At 42.9% G+C, this 26,147-nt stretch overlaps 1 protein-coding gene across 2 annotated transcripts in view; it reads right to left on the reverse strand.

Moving 5' to 3' along the window:
- PRKACA (protein kinase cAMP-activated catalytic subunit alpha) overlaps positions 1 to 22,485 on the reverse strand; it is a 97,555-nt gene extending 75,070 nt beyond the window's left edge. The window contains exons 1-2 of one of the 2 annotated variants that reach the window (XM_020800420.3): positions 22,183 to 22,377; positions 6,221 to 6,387 (exon numbers count right to left, since the gene is read on the reverse strand). In XM_020800420.3, coding sequence (XP_020656079.1) covers positions 6,221 to 6,233 — 13 coding nt within the window. In that variant the 5' untranslated portion in view covers positions 6,234 to 6,387; positions 22,183 to 22,377. Of the gene's footprint in view, positions 1 to 6,220; positions 6,388 to 22,182 lie in introns of both variants that reach the window. The other variant, XM_020800415.3, reaches the window with a different exon arrangement.
- Between the last annotated feature and the right edge of the window lie 3,662 nt (positions 22,486 to 26,147).

The raw sequence follows: 26,147 nt of genomic DNA on the forward strand, positions 1-26,147 counted from the left end.
GAGGAGACAGCCACCCTACGTAAGTTTAAGCCCCCTCTGCAATTCTCTTGCCAGATTTAAGGAAGAAAGCCCCAATCCATTGTGGGAGAAGAAAAAGGAACTTCCTTCTCCCAATGTCTTCCTTTTTAAAAATGGATAAAGGTAGGATGGCTTTTCAGATGTTTTTTTCTTTTTCTTTTCTTTTTTCCCCCTTTTTCTTCTTTTTGAGTTTTGCCATCTTGGAAACATGCTGGTTAGAATTAATTGTAATAATTGTACTATATATGTTTATTTTAATGTGTGTTAACCTATGTAAGCCACCCCAAGTAGACGTAGTCTAGAGGGGCGGGGCAAAAATCGAATAAATAAATAAATAAATAAAAATAAACTGCCCTTCCCAGTTAAGACTGTACTGTAGCTCAAACATCCGTACAGATAATGTTTCCCTGTATTTCACCTAAAGCCTCTTTTATCAGTAGCAGAAGCAAATGATTTATAAGAGGTAGTCATGTTAGTCTCTGCAAGCTTTGCAGGAAAACCCCAAAGGAAAAAAATAGTATAAAAAAGACAAAAACCTGTGGCACTGTCAAGACTGTTACAGTCAACCCTCGATTTACGAACTTAATCCGTTCCGGAAGTCAGTTCGTAAATCGGAAAGTTCGTAAATTGAGCCAGCATTTCCCATAGGAATGCACTGGAAACCAATTAATCCATTCCAGCCGAAGTCCTCCAATGGAAAAGCAAGCCAGGTGGCCGAGGAGAAATCGGCTCCCTCCTTTCACCTGATGCTGAGTCCCCTTCGTGCTAGCTGAGCTCAGCCCGGCGCGAAGGGGACTCAGCATCGGGTGAAAGGAGGGAGCCGATTTTTTCCCAGCCGCCTGGCTTGCTTCTGAAGCCAAAAAGGCAGGGAGAAAGGGCGGGAAGTTCGAACTTCCCACTCTTTCTCCCTGCCTTTTTGGCTTCGGAGGTTTCAAAGGGCTTCCTCCGACGTCAGAGGAAGCCTTTTGAAAGCTCCAAAGGCAGGGAGGAAGGGCAAGAGATTCGAATTTCCCGCCCTTTCTCCCTGCCTTTTGGGTTCGTAACTCGACCTGTGTTCGCAAGTAGGGTCTGCTACTTGTGATGAGATCGGGTTCGTAACCCAAAACGTTCGCAACTAGGGCCGTTCGTAAGTCGAGGGTCCACTGTTTATTTTAATGTGAGCTTTCATGGACAGTATGAGAAATCATGTTGGTCTCAAATGCTGAAGAGAAATCTGAGAGGGTTTTCTTTTCTCTAGCTGGGACCTAGAACTTCTGTTAACTTGACCTCTAATGGATAAGAGGCATTAACCCCTTCCTGTTGGCTCTATTCCCCTGCAGAGGAAGAGTGTCTAGACTTCTTAAGTATCGTTATATATACCAAATGTCTTATTAATGCTGCTAATTCTACCAATTCAATGTTGTCAGATGAATTTGCAAATGCTAAATCGACTGCAGCATTTCCCTTAAGTGTGTACTTTTTCTGCAACAACTGATAATTATAGAAAATAAAAAGTTATAATATCATAATCCTAGCATTTCACATTTCCCCCAGTGAGGTGGGGTATTGCATTAATTATGTCCATATAAAAAAATGTCAGAAGTTGGTTGCAAGCTCCGGTACAAATGGACAAGATAAAGTAAATACATTTTAAGTTTAGTGGCACCTTGTTTCAATTCTTCAGCTCAATAGAAAAATACTGCTATTCTATTGCTATTTTGCAATTATATTTACACAATTTCTTTGTCTTCTTCAAGTTCTCATTCTTATCTAATAACAGCTCCAAATAACAGCTGCTTCTTGCAAAGCCACATTTAATTTTGCACACTTCCTTGGGAAATTAAAAAACACACACAAAAAGCAGCAAAATCTACTTCTTTGTTGTGGCAGGGAAGAACTTCTGCTAAACAGAGAATTGTTATAACAGACAAAGTTCAGAACAAGAAAAAGCAGACAATATAAGGGAAAATGGACTATTTCCAACTCTGCATCTACAAAAAGCATATCTATCAAATAAAGATACTCAAGTTTCACTATCACCTTCCTGTACAATACTTATCATCAAGGAATGGGCAGAAGGTCAGTCAACATCTGCTAGTAGTCCTCCAAGTGAGGTGAAGTAGATAGGCAAAAAGTTTTGTTGCCATTGCTCAACGAATTACACCTCGCTCCACTATACTGCAGGGACACCCAAGACGGACAGGTCATAGTGGAGATTTCTAAATGCGATCTACCTGGAGCAGGAACTGGCAAGCCACTCCAGTATCTTTGCCAAGAAAACTCCACGAACAGAAACAAAAGGTTAAAAGATATGATGCTGGAAGATGGGCCCCTCAGGTCGAAAGGCGTCCAACATGCTACTGAGGAAGAGTGGAGGACAAGTACAAGTAGCTCCAGAGCTAATGAAGTGGTTGTGTCAAAGCCGAAAGGACGCTCAGCTGCAGATGCGCCTGGAAATGAAAGGAAAGTCCAAAAAATACTGCACAGGAACCTGGAATGTAAGATCTATGAACCTTGGGAAGCTGGATGTGGTCAAACAGGAGATGGAAATAATAAACATTGACATCCCGGGAGTCAGTGAACTAAAACGTATGGGAATGGGCAAATTCAATTCAGACGATTATTATACCTACTACCATGGGCAAGAATCTCATAGAAGAAATTGAGTAGCCCTCATAGTCAACAAAACAGTGGGAAAAGCTATACTGGGATACAATCTCAAAATGATAGAATGATTTCAGTATAAATCCAAGGCAGACCTTTCAGGATCACAATAATCCAAGTTTATGCACCAACCACCAGTGCTGAGGAGACTGAAACTGACCAATTCTATGAAGACTTACAACACCTTCTAGAACTGACACCAAAGAAAGATGTTCTTCTCATCACAGGGGATTGGAATGCTAAAGTAGGGAGTCAAGAGATAAAAGGAATAACAGGTAAGGTTGGCCTTGGAGTTCAAAACAGAGCAGGGCAAACGCTAATAGTGTTTTGTCCAGAGAACAAGCTGGTCATCACACACACTCTTTTCCAACAACACAAGAGGCGGCTCTACACATGGGCATCACCAGATGAGCAATACCAAATTCAGATTGATTATGTTCTCTGCAGCCAAAGATGAAGAAGTTCTATACATTCAGCAAAAACAACACCTGGAGCTGATTGTGGCTCTGATCAACAGCTTCTTATAGCAAAACTCAAGCTTAAACTGAAAAAAGTAGGAAAAAACACTGGGCTAGTCAGGTATAATCTAAACCAAATCCCTTATGAATACACAGTGGAAGTGAAGAACAGATTTAAGGAACTAGATTTGGTGGACAGAATGCCTGAAGAATTATGGATGGAGTCTCATAACATTGTATGGGAAGCAGCAACAAAAACCATCCCAAAGAAAAGGAAATGCAAGAAAGCAAAGTGGCTGTCCAACGAGGCATTACAAATATTAGAGAAGGGAAACAAAATACAAGGGAGATAGGGAGAGTTACAGAAAATTGAATGCAGACTTCAGAGAATAGCAAGGAGAGACAAGAGGGCCCTCTTAAATGAACAGTGCAAAGAAATAGAGGAAAATAATAGAAAGGGAAAAACCAGAGATCTGTTCAAGAATAATGGAGATATGAAAGGAACATTTCGCGCAAAGATGGACATGATAAAGGACAAAAATGGGAGGGACCTCACAGAAGAAGACGACATCAAGAAGAAGTGTCAAGAATACACAGAGGAATTATACCGGAAAGATCTGGATGTCCCGGACAACCCAGATAGTGTGGTTGATGAACTTGAGCCAGACATCCTGGAGAGTGAAGTCAACTGGGCCTTAGCATGGCTAACAACAAGGCCAGTGGAGATGATGGCATTCCAGTGGAACTATTTAAAATCTTAAAAGATGATGCTGTTAAGGTGCTACACTCAAGTTTGGAAAACTCAGCAGTGGCCAGAGAACTGGAAAAGATCAGTCTACATCCCAATCCCAAAGAAGGGCAGTGCCAAAGAATGCTCCAACTACCGTACAATTGCACTCATTTCACACACTACCAAGGTTATGCTCAAAATCCTACAAGGCAGGCTTCAGCAGTATGTGGACCGAGAATTCCCAGAAGTATAAGCTGGATTCCGAAGGGGCAGAGGAATTAGAGACCAAATTGCTAACATGCGCTGGATTATGGAGAAAGCCAGAGAGTTCCAGAAAAACATCTACTTCTGCTTCATTGACTAGCAAAAGCATTTGACTGTGTGGACCACAGCAAACTATGGCAAGTCCTTAAAGAAATTGGAGTGCGTGACCACCTTATCTGTCTCCTGAGAAATCTGTATGTGGGACAGGAAGCAACAGTTAGAACTGGATAGGGAACAAGGTTGTATATTGTCTCCCTGGTTATTCAACTTATATGCAGAAGGCTGGACTGGAGGAATCCCAATCTGGAATTAAGGTTGCCGGAAGAAATATCAACAACCTCAGATATGCAGATGATACCACTCTGATGGCAGAAAGTGAGGAGAAATTAACGAACCTCTTAATGAAGGTGAAAGAGGAGAGCACCAAAATGGTCTGAAGCTCAACAACAACAACAACACAACAACCCTAAGATGACGACCACTGGTCTCATCACCTCCTGACAAATAGAAGGGGAAGATATGGAGGCAGTGACAGATTTTACCTTCTTTGGCTCCATGGTCACTGCAGATGTTGACAGCAACCACATTAAAAGATGCCTGCTTCTTGGGAGGAAAGCAATGACAAACTTAGACAGCATCTTAAAAAGCAGAGACCTCACCTTGCTGACAAAGGTCCGTGTAGTCAAAGCTATGGTTCAGTAACGATGTATGGAAGTGAGAGCTGGACCATAAAGAAAGCTGACTGCTGAAGAATTTATGCTTTTGAATTGTGGTGCTGGAGGAGGCTCTTGAGAGTCCCATGGACTGCAAGGAGAACAAACCAATCCATTCTAAAGGAAATCAACCCTGAGTGTTCACTGGAAGGACAGATCTGAAAGCTGAGGCTCCAATACTTTGGCCATCTCATGAAAAGAGAAGACTCCCTGGAAAAGACCTTGATGTTGGGAAAGTGTGAAGTTAAGAGGAGAAGGGGACAACAGAGGACAAGATGGTTGGAAAGTGTCATCGAAGCTATCAACATGAATTTGACCCAGCTCCAGGAGGCAGTGGAAGATAGGAGGGCCTTGCGTGCTCTGGTCCATGGGGTCATAAAAAGTCGGACACGACTTAACAACTAATCAACACTGAAAACTAACTCCTAGGCTTAGAATTCTTTAGCTATATGACTTTTGCACCTGCCTCTGTATGGTACATCCTGGAGTTCTCATAAAGCAAACAAAATAAAAACCAACTATGAGGTCTGCCTACTCCTGACTCAAACATTTATTTTCAGGACTATCAGTCTCCCACTTTTCTCCATTAATTGTATTTCCTGATACTCTGGCAGAGGAATTCAAAATATGAATTCATACACCTGTCATATTCTACTCCAAGATGTATTACCTACCATCACCACGTTCATTACAATAGTTATTTAGTGGCTTCTACAGAGTGACCAAAATCCTCTTTTGTAGTAATGCTGGCACAACACTAAAAACATAGCTCTTGGAAGCAAACAGCCTCCTGTTAAGAAGTCACCATAAACAGTATCTGTTGCTCCCTGAATTGCGTGACTCAGTATGCAATAGGCTGTGATTTCTGAGCTCGAGAATTTTAATTCCCAAGAGCTATGTTGTTAGTGTTACATAGGCATAACCATGCAATAATATTTTGGCCAATATTACAAAACAAAGAAAATCAAATTTCTTTTAAAGAATGTAATCTTTTCTGACCTGCCAGAAGTGCAAACCTACAAAGGTCAGCAAGAAAGATCCAAATATTCATATGGGCAATTATTATGTTTGATTGAATAGTATTTTAATAATAAAGAGGTCTATCTTTTCTCAAATTAGTGAGGCTTTAAAAACCAGACAGTGGGTAGTACCTCAAATCTGGTCTTCACCCACCTAAGAGCTTTGCTCAGGCCCAGATTGGGGCCATTTCATATTGGAGTGAAAAGAATTACTCAGTTCCCCTGAAACCCCCTCCCAAGAATATTAGGATTGTCACCAGAGAAGGCCACACCCCTGCTTTGGCCTGTGAGGGCAAGCACCAGAGATTTCAGGCCTATATCTCCCCACACACACACCCCCTCCCCCGAACGACCCAGCCTGGTACTCCCCCTCACCTCCAGCCTCCATCTTGCCAGTCTGGAACGTGGCTCCTCTGCACTTGGCCTACGGCTCCCCAGAAGGGTCAATCCATACAACTGCTTGTCAGTACTCTAGGTCCTAGGAGATCAATTCCAAGAGGCAAAGGGGAAAACGCACTCCACTAAGGACCTCTAAATGGATACTGTAAGAAATCAGACAGAGGATCAAACCCTTCTGGAATCAAGTTAACCAATTAGGATTCTGCTTTTGCCACACATTTTAAGACGTGTAAGCAGAAGGCACCAGTCAGGCTTTTTTGCCTCAACTGATATCCTGCAGAACAGAAGGGTATGGCCAAGACTGCAGCTTCATCACACATGTACCCAGTACCATTATTCATTTGGGTGGGAAGTTTTTTTTTTTTTTTTACTTAGAAGTGGTACCTCCTGTGGCTAGGAGTATCTTTTTCCAATTCCACCTGGTGTGTCAACTGTGTCATTTTCTGTAAATCAGAATTTTACCACCTAAAAGATTGACTATGAGGTGGGACGACCTTGAACAGTGTTCTGAAACATCGGCCAGTTTGCAAGGTACTGAAATATGATCTTGGGTGATCAGAGTGTTCAACCATAACTATTACAACTCTTCAGTCTAATCCAGTGGTTCCCGACCCTTTTCAAATCATAACCCCCTTTTATAATAGCCAAAAACCCTGTGACACCCCCACCATATTTGCATAAAAAGGCATTTTTAATGGGGTGACATGATCCCTTCTTAGAAAGTAGAGGCTTCTTTCTACTCCATAGGGCCTGTTTTTCATACATACACATGAACATTAATATCCTGCTCTGAAAGGTCAAGGAAAAAATTATTTAACAAGGGAGACAACACATATGAGGAGACTTGCAATCCTCTAGAAAACCCTTGGAAGGGTCACGACCCCCAGGCTGGTAAACACTGGTCTAACCTATCTCAAGGGCAGTGTTGAAGACAAAGGAGAGAACCATGTACTTTCTTTAGACCTTCTAGAAGGAAAGAGTCTAAAAATGTAATTTTAAAACTTAGTACTGATATTTTTTTATAAGTACTAGTTGTTGAGAAAGTATTCTGTTCCCAAATGCTTCAGTTTGTTACTCATTTGATTCTGGATCCAAATCAAAATGCTAACTTATTATCTTTAAATGCATAAACTTGATACCACAGTATCAAAAACATACATCCCTCAGTAGAATTCCCACATATACATGTACAGTAGTGGGTTTAACTGAAGTGAGGCACATGTAACACTACATTGTTTGGTGTGGTGAGTACAGAGAAACTAGATCTCAATTTTCTAAGGTGATACTTCATCTTGCAAACACTTTTTCTGGTGAAAAAGTGTTGTAACCTGCTTCAAATCTTAATTTTTAGGAAGGTGTTTGCATTTTCATTAGCAACATAACCAGTTGCATTCTCTTTGCTCTTCATTTTTTGGTATTATATTTTATTAAGGCAAGGGCAACTTTTACAAGCTAGACAAGAAGGGTTAAGAGTGACTAAAATAATATTGGATATTGTAATTGGACAAGATGTAGTAGTGGCACACTTCTTTTCCACCCATCCACATATATGAAGTCTTTGACGAAAAGACTAAAATGAAATTTTTGGCCCAAATTGCTGGCAGGAGCAGAGTGAAAATGCTCTGTTCATGCCACCATTTTAAGCATTTTTAGCTACTCACTAATATACATAGTGTGCTATTATTCAGAAAGTAGGGCTGATCAGTGGAGGGGTCACTCAAGGCAGTTTGTCCAAAACTGTTGATTAAACAGCTTCTGTCATCAGACATCACGGAGATGAGCAGTTTCAAACACTACTGTGCAGACAAGCTTGCTGGTGATTTACTAGTGCCCCCTGCAGTTGTAAGTATAAAATCCTCTCCTGATCTACTTTTCCTGGAAACTAATCAAGATAGGCTGAGCAGGAAATGGACTGACAAACTTCATGTGTAGGAGGACTCAAGTCAGCATGAAGCAAACTGCTCAGTGCCTGTACCCATAATCACTTACTGAGAAATACCAATTCAACTCAAACTATGAATTCTACCTTAACCACATGAAAAGGGAGTCTTTGAGTTTGTGACTATAATTTGAGCAGGTTATCCGTTTTAAAACATCAACAGAATATGCAATATCATGTTTTGCTGTTTATGGCGTCTCTAATATACAGTAGAACTGCTGATTTCCTTAGTTTTCTTATAAAACCAGTCATTGAAACAGAAATCAAGAACTTACCAATGGCTACTAATGAGGACTGTAAGTGGTATCAGCTGTTGGCAGAAGCTAATAAACCCTGAAGTTGTTCCAATAATTTGGCCTGCATGTGTTCAAAGTGATGGTTTGTTCAATCTTTAGTTCTAGAATCAAGAGCCTGAGAAGGCCTGAAGCCATCTAGCCTTGAGCTCAACCTCTTCACTGTAGTTGCGAATTAAACAGGAAAAAACAAGAGTCTGTGAGAGAAAGACTCACACGGGGACTAAAACAAGGCAACTGCCTATGACTCTTATAGAGAACATGGGACTATCTAAGAAATTAGACAAGTGTTGCCCAGTAATCTTGATGAAGCTGCATTTCCTTCATTGTATTCACCTGCTTTAAGTGCAGGGGTGGAGAAAGTAAAAAGGGCACTCCAGGGACATCCATGGTTCACGAGAACAAAGAACTTTCAATGTGTATATACAATCTATGTTAATTGAAGCAACTAACAAATCAGGAAGAATTCAAGTGAAATCTAGGGCAGTGTATGGATGGTTTACAGACTGTGGGAGTTCAGAGGGCACCCGTCCTTCAAAAACAACAGAACAGCATCCACAACAGGGAAATAAAGTAACCAAGGTTATCTTGGGAGCCCACTGCACAGGAAACAGCAGCCCACTGTTAGGTCAATCATGTCTTTCAACAGACAAGCCACAGAAGAGAGCAAAGGTTGCTAGCACCAGGATCCAGAACAATACTTGCCTTTGCCAAGATCAGCAACTGTAACCTGTTTAAGAGGATCACCTACTAAAGATGGAGGATCTCATTGAGAGGAAGATGGTGAACAGAGCAGGAATTGCTACCGCTTGGATAACTGTTTCTTAGAGAGAGAAGGTGGGGAAAGGAAAGAAAGACCGCCTTTTCTATAATCAAGGCTAGAGAGAAGACAGAGAAATTGAGAGGGTCTTGTCCCATTTGGGCATTGAAGGTACCATTACAGATGGAAGCAGTGATAGGCACAATGCCTAATATATACAAATCTTTTCTTCACAAAATGTTCCCATAAAGAAAGTGAGACTGAAATGATGGACTTGCCAAGGCTTTTGACCAATGTTTGAACTTGGATCTAGTGTACATAAAAATACCACCATTGTTGTACCATAGTTAGATGAGAACAAAGGAGAGATACTTGGGTAATGCAAACCACCAAGTGTGTTTAATCTAAATAAGTTATTAGGAGTTCATCATGAATTTTGCTCCATCCTTCAGATTTCTTTGTATTTGCAAATTGTTCCAATAGAAGTAGATACTGAGAGCAGCTTTCATTTCTGTTTGCAGTGTGGCATGAGGCACTGCCATGAGGAAGGACAGAAGGTTCAGTTTGCTAGGTCACACAGTCGCTGATTCACAGAGAATTAGTTTAAATGGCAGAAGATGTTCTTAATTTAGTTATTTAAGAATTGTTCTCCAGTGGTCAAAAGAGCTGTCCTTTGGGGTCTGTTCGGGGTATAAAGGATCCTACTAGCAGAACAGAGGAGGCATTAATTGATCCACATGTTGCTTTCAGATTCTCAATTGGTTCATGGAGCAGACTATAGCTCCAGAAAGGCAGAATGAGCACCTCCACAGAGCTCATCAACTAAGCTCATCATTCAAGGGCATCTGTACTTGCTTAATTGACACTCAATCACAACAGTGATTGGCTGGTTCTCTGACTGCTCTTCTCGTGACCGCAACATTTGCACCATTTAAGGAAATGCAGGATTCTGAGACATTTATAGTGGACAGAGTGACAGACTAGGACTCAGGAGACCTGGATTCAAAATCCCTGCTGGCCATAAAATCTCACTGGTGGGTGGCACTGGTAAAATCATTCATTATATATTTCAACATATTTTAGAAATCCTGTTAGGATCAACCTAAATCACATATGACTTTATATATTTTATTCCTGATCACTTCAGAACTTGGGTTACTTCTTCCACTTGGAAAGAACTGTGCCTTTAACAGTTGATCTAGGACCAAAAAAAGGGCAATTCCACTACTTAATATCTGCTTTACATACAGCACATGGACCTGCAAAGAAAACATTTTGGCATTCTTATTTAGAAACCAGGGAAATGGGCAGCATTCTGCTTTTGAATTATCCTGAACAACCTTAAGTAACTCACACTAAAAAGAGAAAAATATCCCATATGAAAAAAATTCTAGATTCTATAAAGGACTGAGCTTAGGATTGTTAAGCCTCCAACCAGATTCATTAATGCTGCAAGTTGCACGCTTCAACTATCCATCTTAGCGTATAGTAGAATGTGTTTTTATTCTGACAATGCCCACTTACAACTGAAGCAAGAATCTAATTCATGTTAGCATTCAAAACACAGGCTGAATGGAGTATAGTTGTTCCTTCTTTATCTATGATGTATGGATAATATAAAACAGTATCCTGAAACTCCAAAATATGATACATCATATGACACACTTGCATACCCCACCATGTTTGAAACACCTATTCATTTATATTGTGTATGCATTTGCAACGGCTGTAACTCCCCAGACTGTGTGTGTGTATGCAATAAAACACTTCACATCCCAATCTTACCAAAACATTCTATTATTTCATTCTGATCTTCAGTAGCAGTCCCTTTTAATGTCTTCATTGTCTATTTGAGAGTGTAGATGACCTACCAGTTCCCAAGATGTGTGAAACATTTGGAATCCTCTTCCTGGAAACAAGATGTTAGAATCTAATGATTAAAAGAAGAGCCAGGATTGCTGGATCCTTAGCACAAGAATCTCAATAATTCATGTAAGCTACAGAAGAAAATAGAGTTTATTTCTTTAAAAATCCAAACCCAAATTTAACTGTTTTTTTTTTTTTTCATTTTCTTCTCTTTTCTTCTAAAACCTTACTTAACTTTAAGGAAATATTTTTAGTTTGCTGTAACTCCTACCCATGGGGGATTTGCTTTGGTAATTTATTGGAAGTGAGCTCTAGTTTTATAATTTGTTTGTCATTTTTATATTATGAAGTGTTTTGGAACTATTCTGAGGGTTTAAAAAGTACATATTTTATAAATAAATATTACAAAAACAAGGCATATTCTAAAAAACTATTTCCTAAAAACCTGATGTATCTATATACTCTAAAACCAGCCTTCTCAAAAATTTAAAAAAAGGAAAGCACTCCAAAGAGATTCCACTGCTCTGTACTTGCTTGTGAAACCACCAGTATACAATTTCCACAAAAATCAGACTCATCATTCTGTGACACGAAAGCAACAGCGCTAATCAAAGCATAAAGCTATCTTCCAGATGTTCTACTCTTCTACACAGTTTCATGGAATAAACTGTAGAATGTGGCTTTTAAAAGTGGGCCTAGATATCTTTAAACATGAGGTTAAGGAAACTATTTTTATAAAGTTCTATCCAATCTCATGGAATGCAGCAGAATAAAACAGAAAATACATCTCAGAACAAAGGAGCTTACAGTCTAAATGCATACCAGCAAACAGGAGTGGGGTGGGGAGAAAGAAGCTACTGCTAAGCTTTCACATACAGCACAGCTTCTTATACTGCTTGGCCTCACTATACTGCTCTTGGTTAAGAGACAGGTGAATCCAGAGAAAGTGATAATTCAGCACCAAGTCTAATAAATCAAGAAATATCAACATTCAAGCTTAAAATCAGGTTTCTGGTCCTCAAGTCTGCAAAAACAGCTCTAAAGGCCTGAGGAAAATGACTTGGGAAACAATCTTTAAAATTTTAAAGGATGAGGCATACTAAGCAGGGTTTGCAGACCTCATAGCTTGCATTGCATTGCCCCCACATCCAATTTACAAGAAGTCAAAGTACATAAAACATAAAGAGACATCTATAAAACATGAAGAATTAAATTATTTTGGACAAAGACTATGGGTTGTGTATTTGCAAAGGCTTTCATGGCCGGGATCTAATGGTTGTTGTGGGTTTTTCGGGATTTTTGGCCGTGTTCTGAAAGTTGTTCTTCCTAACGTTTCGCCAGTCTCTGAAGATGCCGGCCACAGAGACTGGCGAAACGTTAGGAAGAACAACTTTCAGAACATGGCCAAAGAGTCCGAAAAACCCACAACCACCACTATGGGTTGTCTTTGACTAAAATGTGAAAAGGGATTACATATCACATATTTCTAGCCATGCTTACTATTATTTGCATTTTTACCAAAAATGTTTCTGTTTTGAGTGGAATAAAAATGTGCATTTGAAAAAGTTCAGTTTACCAAATTATCTATAGTTCTCTATGCAACTCACTGCATCTTTACTTATAATCAATGTACATTGGCTGGAACTGTCAGCTATATTACTTTTCCTCTGGTAACAAATAAACTGACTGATACCAAGCAACAATCCGTGACCATCCACAAATGAAATTGTCTTTATCTGAGCTTCTCTATATGTGTGAAGCCCACTTCTGGATACCTCCCCACGGACACATCTAAAGTTTAGCAGGTACCTACCAGAAGCAAGTCCTTTTCAATTGTGCTTCCAGCTTTACAGAAAGCCCCCCTTAAGGAAGTCTGCAAAGTTCCAAGGCTTTGGACCTTTAGATGCCAAACTGAGACCTGAGGATGTGGACAGGGTGCTTGGATCTGTCCGTTCTACCACCACTCTGCTTGACCCTTGCCCATCTTGGCTAATTGGAAGATCTGTCAGGGGGGTTCGCACCTGGGTCCAGGAGGCCATGAGCGCCTCTTTGAGAGAGGGAGTGGTCCCTACCACCTTGAAAGAGGCAGTAATTCGGCCACTCCTAAAAAAGCCTAACCTGGACCCAAGGCTGGTGGTTAACTACCGACCAGTGGCGAACCTCCCTTATTTGGGCAAAGTGTTGGAGCAGGTTGTGGCCGGGCAACTCCAGGCGCTGCTGGATGAAACAGATTTTCTGGATCCATTTCAATCAGGTTTCCAGCTGGGTTTTGGTACGGAGAGTGCCTTGGTCGCCCTGTACGATGACCTTTGCCGGGAGAGAGGGGGAGTGTGACCCTGTTGATATTCAAGGACTTCTCAGCGGCTTTCGATACCATCAACCATGGTGTCCTTCTGGATAGGCTGGCTGGGCTGGGAGTTGGTGGCACCATTTTATGGTGGTTTCGCTTCTTCCTGGCTGACCGTGCCCAGAGGGTGGTGCTGGGGGACATTTGCTCTGTCCCATGCATTTATGTAACAGAGTTCCTCAGGGCTTGATACTGTCCCCCATGCTGTTTAACATCTACATGGGAGAGGTCATCAGTTTTGGGCTGAGGAGTCAGCAATATGCTGACAACACTCAGCTCTACCTCTTGTTTTCCACCAACCCAGGTTAGGTGGTTTCTGTGCTGAACTCGTGTCTGGACCTGATAATGGGCTGGATGAGGGTTAATAAACTGAAACTCAATCCAGACAAGACGGAAGTGCTGTTAGTGGGTGCTTCACTGGACAGGCTGGAGGGCCATTTCCCTGCCCTGAACGGGGTTATGCTCCCCCTAAGGGACAAGGTCCACAGCCTGGGGTACTCCTGGACCCCAGTCTAACACTGGAATCCCAGATGGACTCAGTGGCCGGGGCGCCCTTCCTTCAGTTGCGGAAATTGTACCAGCTGTGGCCCTACAAGGACGAGCGGAGTCTCATGACAGTTACACACGCACTGGTAACATCTCGTATAGATTATTGCAATGCGCTCTACGTGGAGCTACCTTTGAAGATGGTCCGGTGACTGCAACTGGTCCAGAATCGAGCTGCATGGCTGGTGAGTGGTGGGGACACAGCAAGCCGATTCTGTTTAAATTATATTGGCTACCAGTTGCTGCCCGGGCCCAATTCAAAGTGCTTGTTTTGACATATAAAGCCCTAAACAGCTTGGGCCCTGGATACCTGAAGGCCTGCCTCCTTCCATATGAACCTACCTGGCAGTCAAGATCTAGCCAGGGGACGCTTTTGAAAGAGCCGTCCCTCAAGGAGGTAAGAGAGATGGCTTGTAGACAAAGGGCCCTTTCGGCAGCCGCCCCCAGACGATGGCACACCATCCCAATTGACGCTGATGACATTTCGGTGCCAAGTCAAAACCTCCCTGTTCCAGAAGGCTTTTAATTGAAATATCAACTGTGGGTCCTGATGGCAATTTTAAGAGTATATATTTTAATTGTTTTATCTTTTTTTACTGTATTTTAATTGTTGTAAACCACCCAGAGACCTCTGGGTAGTGTGGGTGGCATATAAGTCAAATAAAGAAAGAAAGAAAAGAAAGAAAGAAAGAAAAGAAAGAAAAGAAAGAAAGAAAGAAAGAAAGAAAGAAAGAAAGAAAGAAAGAAAGAAAGAAAGAAAGAAAGACAGACAGACAGACAGACAGACAGACAGAGATAGATAGATAGATAGATAGATAGATAGATAGATAGATAGATAGATAGATAGATAGATAGATAGATAGATAGATAGATAGATAGATAGATAGATAGATAGATAGATAGATAGATTCACCAGAAAAGTTCAGGCTCTTCAAGTATTTTGGGATTACTTAACTGCTTTTCTTCTCAGATGTAAGCACATCCTGCTATATACTGCAACATATTTGGCTTTTGCAACAGTTCCTCGTGATGTATTTTCTGTTTTAATATTTTACTGTTCCAAAGTTCTAAAGTGAGCTGCTATGAATGTAATTAAAACCAGTAATAAAATGTAAATATGTATCAGACCAACATCCACAAGACCCTCCTAAAATCATATACTGTATCCCGGAAAACTACTTGCACTATTACATCTATTGGCTAGATTATCAAAATCCATTTAATATTTACAGCACTAATTTATACAATTAAGTAAAAATGTATTATTTCTTTAAAGCAGTGGTTCCCAACCTTGGTTCCCCAGATCTTCTTGGACTACACCTCCCAGGAATCCTGGCTAGCACAGCTTCTGGGAGTTTAAGTCCAAGAACATCTGGGGAACCAAAGTAGGGAATTACTGTTTTAAAGCAAACTGTTATAGAGCTGAAGAGCTTTCGTGTGACACTGCACAATCCACCAGATCAACCTTTCCTGACTTGGTACCTTTATGATGCACTGGACTACAATTCCCCATTATTGCCAGCTAGCATAAACCATTCATCACATGGAGGAAGGATTATAGAGGATTTTGGTCTGATACATCTGGAAAACCCAATTTGGAGAGGGCTATGGTAGGTAAGACTAATTACTCCAGTAGGTATTTATCAGTTTTCTACTTTAGAGCTTGTCTATTTCAAGAATGAGTTCATCAAAAGCCCAGTTCATATATGTACCAAAATAGTTACTTTCTCAGTTTTGCCTGACAAATCTGTTTTTCAAAAACATGCTTGCTTGGCATTTTGTAGAAAACCTAGCAGCTCAAACCACAAACACCTGGGTGTCCCATTTAATAATAGCAGTATTCAAACCGTGCTTCCATCAAGTGTTTAAAAAGCTTCACACATATTGTCTCTTCTTAACTGTTAAAGTCATGCTCAGTTCAACTGACACTATGCTTTGTTTTGCTTTTTAATGCAGTCAAATATTGTAGAAAAAAGGATGCAGAAACACAATTAGGAGAAAAAATTGTCAGCATAGATCCTTCATGGATCAGATTATTTATCTGAAAAAAAAAGGCTGTGTAACAATAACAGGGGCACAGATCTAATGTTGTTTCCTCTACTAATTCTGCTCAGGTACGCTGATGGCAACAGGAGACAGACTGGAATGGCACACATACTTGGACAGGAACAAAAAAAGAGGCAGATGCAAGCATTCTATGATAATATTCTAGTGGGTCCAGACCACCAACTCACATCTTAACCTCATATGGACAATGGCTGAAATCCTGTGGTTTAGGATAGTTAAGTTGCACTAGGATCAGAGGGATTTGGGAAGTCAGCTCCTCCATAAGTTCCAATGAGTCAAAGGGACCTGCTCTAGCTGTGATGTACTTTAGTGCAGTACGTTGCAACTGCAGTAGGCCCATACACCTCAATGGAAGTTACAGAGGAGTTGAGTCACCAAATACCCACTGATTCAGCGGACCTACTCTAGTGCATCTTACTATGCTAAGCAACAGAATTTCAGCTCATCTTTCAAGTTCCCATCTAACATTTCAACTCAATTGTTACTTCCCACTAGCTGCTAACCAGATTTCCCTATGCAGCAGTCTGGACAATTGATCCTATTTCTACCATGGAACAATATATAAAAACAATTTCCACTAAGAGAATTCTGTCACTTGAGGCAACAGCTTTGGTGATGCTTTATAGACACCATCAATATATCTTTGCTTGCAAAAGCTTAAGAAAAAACAAGGGGTAGATGGTCATAATTGTGTCTATACAGGATATCAAAATACATTTACAGTTCTGAAGGGCTTATGGAATTCAGTTACAACTATAATCATCAACTTTAAAGGGAAGCACCTACAGTCGACCCTCGACTTACAGATGGCTCAACTTACAGACTTTTCGAGTTACAGACTTCTCTGGCGCAAAATTTAGGTTCGACTTGCTGTATTTCTTCTTCCATGTCTTGATCTTATAAACCCTGCATCTAAGCTTTGTGACTACAGTGGAAGGGCTGGTTATATAATTTTTAAACAAAGTAACTCAAGAGCCAGATCTGTTCAGAGATTAAAGAGTTCACCTGTCCCCCACTCCATGGATCCGAAAGGTATCTCCAGGATGACAGGGATATCTAGGGATCCCTAGAACCTGGGAGGAGTGGGGTGGCATAGGAAACTTTTAATTCCCACTGTTATACACTGACTGCTGGGGGAGATAATCACTTTAGACCAGGGGTCTCAAACTCAATTTACCTGGGGGCCACTGGAGGCAGAGTCTGGGTGAGGCTGGGCCGCATCAGATTTTCCGCCAAGCAGAGCAAGAGCCCGAGGAAGCCACCCAGGAGTTTCCTTAGTCCTCCTCCGAGGAGGAGGAGGAAGGGTGTGCGAGCCCTCGTCACTAGCCACAACCCCCTCCAGCTCCTTCTTCACTACTAGCAGCAGCAGCAGGACGAAGAAGCGGAGAAGAGAGGGAGAGCCGGCGACCGCCTAGCGGGGGGGAGGGCACGACATAATTTTTTTAAAAAAACTCACAGAATCGCCTTGCCAAAGGAGAAAAGCCCCCATCCGTACCTGCAAAATTAAACAGAATGGGGCGGGGGGGCCACAGGTGCACATGCGCGCGCACACACACACACGGACGTCTGGCAACCTTCCTCTGAAGGCCCCCCTCAAAAAAAGGCACACTCAGCAGCAGCAGCTACCCCCACCACAACAGAGGAGCAACCTTTGTGAGGCAGCCTCCAGAGCTGAGGTGGCTGAAGCAGGACAAAGAGGAGGAGGAGGAGGAAGCACTGCTGGGTGCTGAGGCAGCCGCTGGCCGGGCTGGTGCTGGGGGTGCCGAGAGAGAAAGAGAGCCAGGTAGCCACTTCCCTGGAAGAGACGGTGGCAGCTGCTGTTGGCGGCTTGGAGGCGCTCTTCGAGGCCAGGCCAGGAGCGAGCTCCGCTCTCAGGCATCGCTTGGCTGCAGCTCGGGGAAAACGGCTGGCAGCATGCCTCGCTTGCCAGCTCTCCCCCAAGATAATCACTTCTTGCACCCTCCATCCAGAACTTAATCCTGCCAGGGAGCAGACAGTTGGGCTGGCTGGCAGGCTGCAGTTCCAGATGGAGGGTGCAAGAGGCGCTGTCTTGGGAGAGAGCCAGCGAGCAAGGCGAGGCTTTTTTTAAACTCTTGACAGCAGAGGCCGCGTGGGCGCGTTGGGGGGCAGGCAAAGCAGGGTCCACAAACTATCATCCGCCGGGCTGCAAATGGCCCCCGGGCCGCAAGTTTGAGACCCCTGATTTAGAGTTTTGTGTCATCAACACGCGGACAACACCCAACTATCTCTCGGTTTATTTTTCTGCAATGGATGCTGTTCCATCTCCTGAGCACTGTCTGACTGTGGTACCGGAGTGGATGGGGACTAACAGACTGAAATTGAATCCAGACAAGACAAAGGTCCTCTGGGTGGGAGCTCCTGCTGACTGTGGATTGAGGGCTCCCTTATCCTTCGGGGCCCCAATCTCTCTGCTAAGGATGAGATTGACAGGCTGGGCATTCTTTTGGACCTGGTGCTGTCGATGGACACTCAGTGTTTGTGGTCCAGTCTGCCCTCTTCCATCTCAGGCAGACTGCTCAGCTGCATCCCTACCTTGACAGCAGGTCCCCATCACAATGATCCATGCCTTGACAGTCTCAAAAAATAGCTATTATAATGCCCTCTAGGTGGAGCTGTTATTAAGACTGATCCAGAAACTGCAGCAGGTCCAGAATATGGCGGCCAGACTAGTTAAGGGATTCAATAAATACCAACATATTCCCCCAATACTGGCCGTCTTGCACTGGTTACTGGTCTGTTCCTGGTACTGGTTCAGGTTCAAGGTACTGGTCATGATCTATAAAGCCCTAAATGGGAGCCTCAGTACATACTTGAACACCTCCTTCCAGGAGGGGCTGTCTGCCCTACCCATGCATCACCGACTGGGCAGCTGAGGATGCTGACCCCAAGGTCTGGAAGGAGAAAATAAAGCAATCGGACCTTCTAGGTGGTTGCTTCCCTGCTCTGGAATGAACTGTCTGCCCAAATTCGCCTGTCCCCTTCCTTGGAGATTTTAAAGAAATCTTTAATGACATTTTTATTCTGACAGGCCTTCCAAACCATACCATCCTAACAGTTCCACTGAGACTACAGACTATTTGCATAACACCTACAGCTATTGCCTGATTTTAATTAATTTTAATGTTGTTGTTGAATTATATGTTTCATGTTGTTTAATGTTGTACACTGCCTAGAGTGACAATTGGTCAGATGGGCAGCTTAGAAGTTTAATAAATATTTGGGTGGATAGAATATCTAAACAGTGCACAGCTGTCTGTTGAGTCCTTGCTATTCCCAATCACATTTCCCTGTTCTTTCTCACATATACACAGTTCTCTTTGCCAAAGAGAATAAATGTAAGGTTCAAAAATAAAGACAACCATACTTACATAAGGCAAGTACAGCTGCACAAATTATTGATTTGTGCAATTTATTTCTAATACAAAATCTAAAATTTTCTGCTTCAGGAATATGCGTCTTGTTCTCAGCTGAATAAATAGAATATGAATCAGGTGCTTGATATTCAAGAAGGCCAAAATTTTGGCTCATCTTAGGTTTAGTAAGTCTCTCTAAATTTGTGGATAATGATAACAATTGTGAAAGGGAAGAAAGCATGGAATGAAATAAGAAATGCATTAACCACGGTGTGCTTTACAGTACCATGGCAATAAAAATTTCAAGTAGTTTAAAAAGCAGGGGTTGGAAGGGCAGCAATTGATTTATGTGTCCTGTGTCCTACCCACTTCTCTTCCTATAGCAGGAACGGGGATATGTATCACTGGAAGCCAACTCCCACCAGACCTACCAAGTATGTCTGATGGAAAGGATGAAGGGTGTTGCAGTTGACATCTGGAGAGCTGCACCCTCCCCACCCCGGCTGTCCAAGAACAACTTTGGAAAAATAATTATCTCAGTCCAAGCTGAACCAAGGGCTCATTGGGTAAAATATACTAGGAAAGAACATTTAATCAGGAATCCTACATTCTTTCTATTATTCTGGAAAGAGTTCTAGATGACATGATAAAGCAAGAAGTGAGCCAACACGTACAAAACACAGACATGGCTTCTGTTTTGCTACTTCGAGGTGTAGATGAGGCCCAGCAGTCTAAAAGGTCTCTTCCTAAAAAGCCTTAGTTTTGCACTTTCCATACTCCTTAACATTACATTTCCCCCCTGCTCTTTCTCTCATGTTGAGGGATCCTGGAGAAATGAGAGGTGACTCCTTATTTAAAGAACAGCATGGGCAACTAGGATACTCAGGCTCAATATTCTACCACACCATAGATTTCCTATTCTATCGCATACAAATTACTTCTCATCATTGTGCTGCAGTTTTGTTCTTTTTAAATCCATGTTCAAGGGTGCTGATGCAGAAAATGTATAGAAGGGTACCAGGTGCATCAAGTTTAAAGAAACTTGTATAGTCTAGGGTGCTTCCAGACAGATGGCTCTTAATGTAAGCAATCAAATGACAAAGCACATCTATTCCAACCTTCCTTCCTTTTGTATATTTTTAACATGAAAGAAACTGTGGGAAAACCTGAGAACATCACAAACATAAGAAAGCACTGCTGTTTGTACCACATGTAAAAATCTATAAACAAAGAAAACTTCAAACTAAAAAGCCTTTTCCAGAAGCTCCCAAATAATAAAATAAACAACACTAATACAGACCAGGGTTTTTTTTTATGTCCATTGCTTGGGCACAGTGACAGGTTTAGAGGAAAAAGAGCCCTGATGCTATGGGTTCCTCAGGAAGACAGATAAAGAGAAAGAACTAAAAGGGGGGGGGGTGGGGAGAAGAGAAAGTATGTTTTAAATGGCTCTCATGAAGTCCTGCTGCAGCTTCGTGTGTCGTCCTGGAAGTCTGCTGATGGCTACAAGAGCTGGCTTTCCACTCGAAGTACAGCAATCCAACCAGAACTCTCTGCCTTCCATCTATGTAAGCTATATGGAGACTTTCTTGCTAGGATTTCCATCTGAGGGCCACCTTCCTGCCTGCCTGACCAATTCAATTTGCAGTTCCATTCTGTGGCTTCCTTTTGGGGGATGGGGAAAACATCCAGGTATGTGTGTGTGTTGTCCTTCTGTAATAAGGAGCCTTCATTTGCATTTAAAGAGGCAGCTGTCTATGAACACGAACCTGTCATGCCTGTCTAAAAGCAATAGCAAAAAGAGTTAGCATCAGTACATATCAGTCTATATCAGGCACAGTACAGAGTAACCTTAGTTATGAAAATACATTGTGTGTGTTTTTTAAGACTTAGATTTGTTTGATATACTTGCATAGGAACACTATTATACCAAAAAAATAGGCAAAGTAAATGTTGTTAATAGATTTGAAATATATAAGCATGACCAGAGAAGACACACCAGCTGCACTTAGAAAGAGGCAGAAAGAAAAGGAAAAAGGAAAAATAAGGAGCCACAGGAGAAACGCACACATAGGTTGTCCATATCAAAACCGCTCTCCCCGGAAGAATAAACACCCACGTGGGCCCAATCGGACAAAGCATTAAAGGAAATGCTCTAGTTAAAGGAAGAAAACGTTAAAGGGTGGCCTGTGCTTGAGTAGCTTAGGAGAGCGACTTCATGTGGAAAAGCTATTCCGGCCGGTAACGAAAGAAAGCGGGGGCCGAGGGAGGCATCAAAGCGGGGGCGAGAACCTCGCCGGATCATCGCCGCAGGTTCGCCAGGCTTTCACATCAGCCCTCCAATGCCTCTTGCGAGTCCCAAACCGGGCACGAAGCTAACAGCTGTTTACCGCGGAAAGTGCAGCTTTGGGGAGTAGGAGGCGGGGACGAGGAACCCCACAGGCACCCAGGGTGGAGATAGGCGGACCCCCCGCTCAGGCGGGCCGGCCGGCCAAGGCTTCCAAGCAAGGCTCCCAGACCCCCCACCCCGGCAACCCACGTTGCTCTTCTGGACGCGCTCTCCCAGCCCACGGACCCCGGGCGCCGGGCCTAGGTCCCTCCCCCGCGCCATTCCTGCCAGCCTCGCGGGTGGGGCGGGTGCTCCTGCCTCTTTCCCAGCAGCGAAGGCGCTCCGGCCCGCGCTTCCCCTGCAGCTCCCGCCGCTCTCCAGAGCCGGCTTTCGCTCATTCCTGCCCCCCGGACTCACCGCTCTCAATCTCGCCGCCCTTCTTGGCCGTGGCCGCGTTGCCCATGACCAGGCGGGGCCGGACGTGGGTTTTGGGCTGGGCCCGCGGGGAGGGGGCGCTCTCCCCGCTCGGTCGGTCCAGGCGGCAGGAGGCTCCGGCTGGGCCCAGCCAGGCCCAATCCCCCCCCTCCCCTGCCAGACCCGGTGTCGCCCCCGCCCCCCTCTTCCCCTGGCGGCCGGAGCAGCAAGGGCGCCGCCCCGGTCTCGCATACGATTGGCCGCTCAGCTTGCTCTCGCTCGCTCGTTGGTTCGGTGGGTACAGTCCGCGCTGCTATTGGCTCGCAGGCCCTGACGAACGACTTCCTCATATGCGCCCACGTCCTTCTTGCGCAAAAAGTGTCGGATTGAAGCCGTACGTTTTTAGTCATTCCTTATCATTGGTGAACAGAGGAGTTATGGTCCCACCCCTTTTGTGTGTACCGGCTACTTGGGTAGGCCGGGAGATGAGGGCGCAGCGTTCTATATTTAGAACGTCGAGATTGTCGGCGTTCTAAAGGAATGCCTATTGTGAAGGGTGGAGTTCTGGCGTGGATAGAATGCCTGGAGTCAAGAGGAAGCGAGCAGGGGCGGAACTGGCGGTTATCAAACAGGCAGGGCCGTGAGCTTCAGGGCGCTTTGAGGGGGGGATTTGGAAAAGAAGTCGATGCAGGGAACCCATCGTGTTGCGTATGTGGGGCTCCCTCTTGCGCAGACCTTTCTTATCGTCCTCGATTGACCGGTAGATGCAGCTGCTTGGCGGTGGTCTAATTAGCAGTGCTCGGATTCGGAGGATCCATATGCTGTCGAGCGTGTGCACGGATTAGTAAATGCACAAGACGCTTTGAAAGCTTCTTTCGTGCTTGCGATCAAGTTGACATCTAAAACAAAAGTGGGTGTTTTCGCCGCTTTTGAATGTATGGAAACGTGTCCACATCCATCCATACTTATTATTCACTAATTTAAATTTTCACAAGCGTGGATTTTCCAAGTCTTGCTAAAGTTGAAGAACTACAATAACAGGGGATGGGCTTGCGGCTTATGTAATGAGCTGATCTTATGCAATAAGATTGAAACCTGGTGTATTGTGCATTGCTGCATTTTGTGACACACGGAGTCTTTGGGGTTTTTTTATAAGGGTTTGTGCCGAGCACCTTACATAATCAACGTAAACACACTGGAGAGTTAACATGAGCAGGGCTATGTTTAGCCATTGTTAAGCCTTCAAGAGGCAGGTGTATAACATCACAAATCAGCAAAAGCAACAGATGTATTATAAATACCAAAATCTTTACTATTTGTTTCAGAAAATTGTTTCCCAGTTTGTCTTTTAACTGTGCCATAACTCTGTCCACCACTGGATAATGCTTTTATTTGGATCAAACGGAACGTAATGGATGTATGCAAGCTTTTGAGTTCTCTATGACTCTTTTTCAAGCAAAGTGGCACAGCGTTTTAGGAGATGAGGAAAGAAATAGAGACGTCCCTAAATTAGACAAAATAGATAACATGGCAACTTACTGGCTTACAGGCCTTTTGTCCAGCTGTGTTTATGACGGAACTTCAAAAGTCATTAAAGATTACTGTACATGTTAAAATCTGGTACGATCCAGATTACTTGTTAAAACTTGGTGTGCTATACTTTGATCCAAAAGTAATAGTGTGACAGTTACGCCCATGTGAATGTGAGAGGGTATTTCATATGTTCCAGGACATCCATATTCCTGGCACTGAAACTTGGTTTGAGATACCATGTCTTTTAACTGTGCCACAGTATCCAGCTCTGTTTGCCTATCATCTTACATAACTTCTGTACATAGAAATTACCATATGATGCTGTTCTAGTCAGGATGTGACTACACTCTGGATACTCTTAAGTTTTAAAGGGAATAAACTTTACATTTAATTAATTGTATCTTGGTTGCTTCAGTATGGTCCTTAGTAATTTGATTCTGGGCAGAAAAGACAGAATTCAAATTAAGTCAATAATTAACAGTGCATCTGAAATCTGAGCATTAGGAGCGAATCACATCTTAATAAATTAATTCCAAGTAGTTATAAATATATTGTACAGCATTTCCAAATGGATGTCAGGTTCAAATTGGAAGCTAACAAATAATCAAACATAAGTATTATGTTAACAAATAATCAGACATAAGTATTATGTCTTAGGTCCCTTTGCTGAGAGAAAGACAAGGTATTAAATAAAAATAATTAATTTACCAATTATAATACTTCAGCTGTATCTATTGAATTTCTTTCAACCTGTTTTCTGCTGTGTGACATCAAGACTATCTCTAATACTGTATTCTTGCAGTAGTATTTTTGGAAAATATATGCAGCAAAGCAGCCAAGAACTAACCAGGACTGTTATATTTTAAATTAGTTTTGTAATTTGAAATGGGTGAGCTATAGAGGCCATCTGAACACTTCACCAATGTAATCTGTTCTAAACAGATGCAATCCTAATGGAATCGTCTGTAAACTGGAAAGGATAAAATGGAAAGCCACTCCCAGCTGTCACACTGGCAGAAAGTGATCTCAGCAACATTTTGTGGGGTTAAGGTGGCAGTTGTCTTTTTGCTGCCAAGCTGCCTGCCCTGGACTTTCTGTGATTGCTATGGGAGGCCAAAATCTCATCATAGAGAGTTTTTTGCCCCATTTAATCTAGCAATGTATGGCTTTGATGCATTAGGTGGTGGGTATTGGCTGAGGGACATGCTGAGATAGTGTGCCTCTGGGCTAGCTTTTGTTTAGGTGTCACAAATAAGGGGAAAACATCTTCATGGGAATTTCAGTAATCATGCTTCTGGACTGTATGCCCACATTGCCAGAATGGGCTTCTGAGGCACCTGAACTATTGGCTGGTCTGCCAGTAGGTAGAGTAAGGGGGTTTCTTCAGATAGCAGGTGCCGGGAGGTGGCAACAAGGTGTTGGAGGAAAACGTGGCATAGTGCACAGCTGGCCATGTGCCTGCTAAGCTAACCGGTTGCTTCCAGGTGCTGTAGGAGATGTTTCTCCGTTCTTAATATTCAAGAAACATCCCACTGCCTGGTTGGCTTTTGTGCATGGAAGAGGATCAGGGGCTATTTTGCTCTTTATTGGAAGCATAAAAATGCCTTGGATTAGTTGTTAGGCAGCCTTTGTCATGGTTAGAATGTGTTTGCAGTGGATGGCAGGGCCTCAATGGCTACCTGCCTTTGTGGACAGGCTCTGAGTGGGACTCTACATTGATTGCTGTCAAGAACATTTCCCATCCCCTACGTACATGCTGGCTGGCATCTTTTCCAGCCCCCTGGAGAATTGAGTGTAGATTATTTTCTGCAGTAATTCTAGCATATCAATTTATTCAGTAGCATACCAGCCTCCTTGCAGATCTCTGCATTTTGGATTACTCTGTTGGTGATCGTTGATTTCTGTTAAATAATGTTGAGAGTTACAGTTCTACAGCATCCGGAGGCTCTGTCCAGGGATTACTCAGAGTGCTTGCCAAAGTAATTCCAATTTACCTTTCACGGCTCTGTTCTGTGGAATCCTGGGATATGTAGTTTGATTAGGTACTGAGAAGTCTTTGCTAAAGAGCTCTAGCCCTTGAGTTACAGCAGAGAATTCTAAGTGCCACCCAAGGCTGCAAAAAAAAATAGGATTCCATAAGGTGGATTCATGGTAGGTAAAGTGGTGTCAGACTGCTGTAACTCTGTGGTGTAGATTCACTCTTTGCAGAGAACAGGATAGGCATAGTGGATTTAACTGGTTTCAGTTTGTAGTACAAAGTGCACCCAAAAGATCCCTTTAGTTCTTCTTTGTGGTCTCTGTGAATGCACACAAATTTCTGCGCCTGCGCAGGACCTCTCAGAAGTTTCTAGAGCTTAAAAATGTGATTAGTAGGATGTTCCCCTGTGGAGCGCATGCTCGGCCCGCCTGAAGTCCCCTCAGGTCCCGTTAGCTGA

This window comes from Pogona vitticeps, chromosome 2, assembly GCF_051106095.1.
Source record: "Pogona vitticeps strain Pit_001003342236 chromosome 2, PviZW2.1, whole genome shotgun sequence".
Classification (NCBI taxonomy): domain Eukaryota; kingdom Metazoa; phylum Chordata; class Lepidosauria; order Squamata; family Agamidae; genus Pogona; species Pogona vitticeps.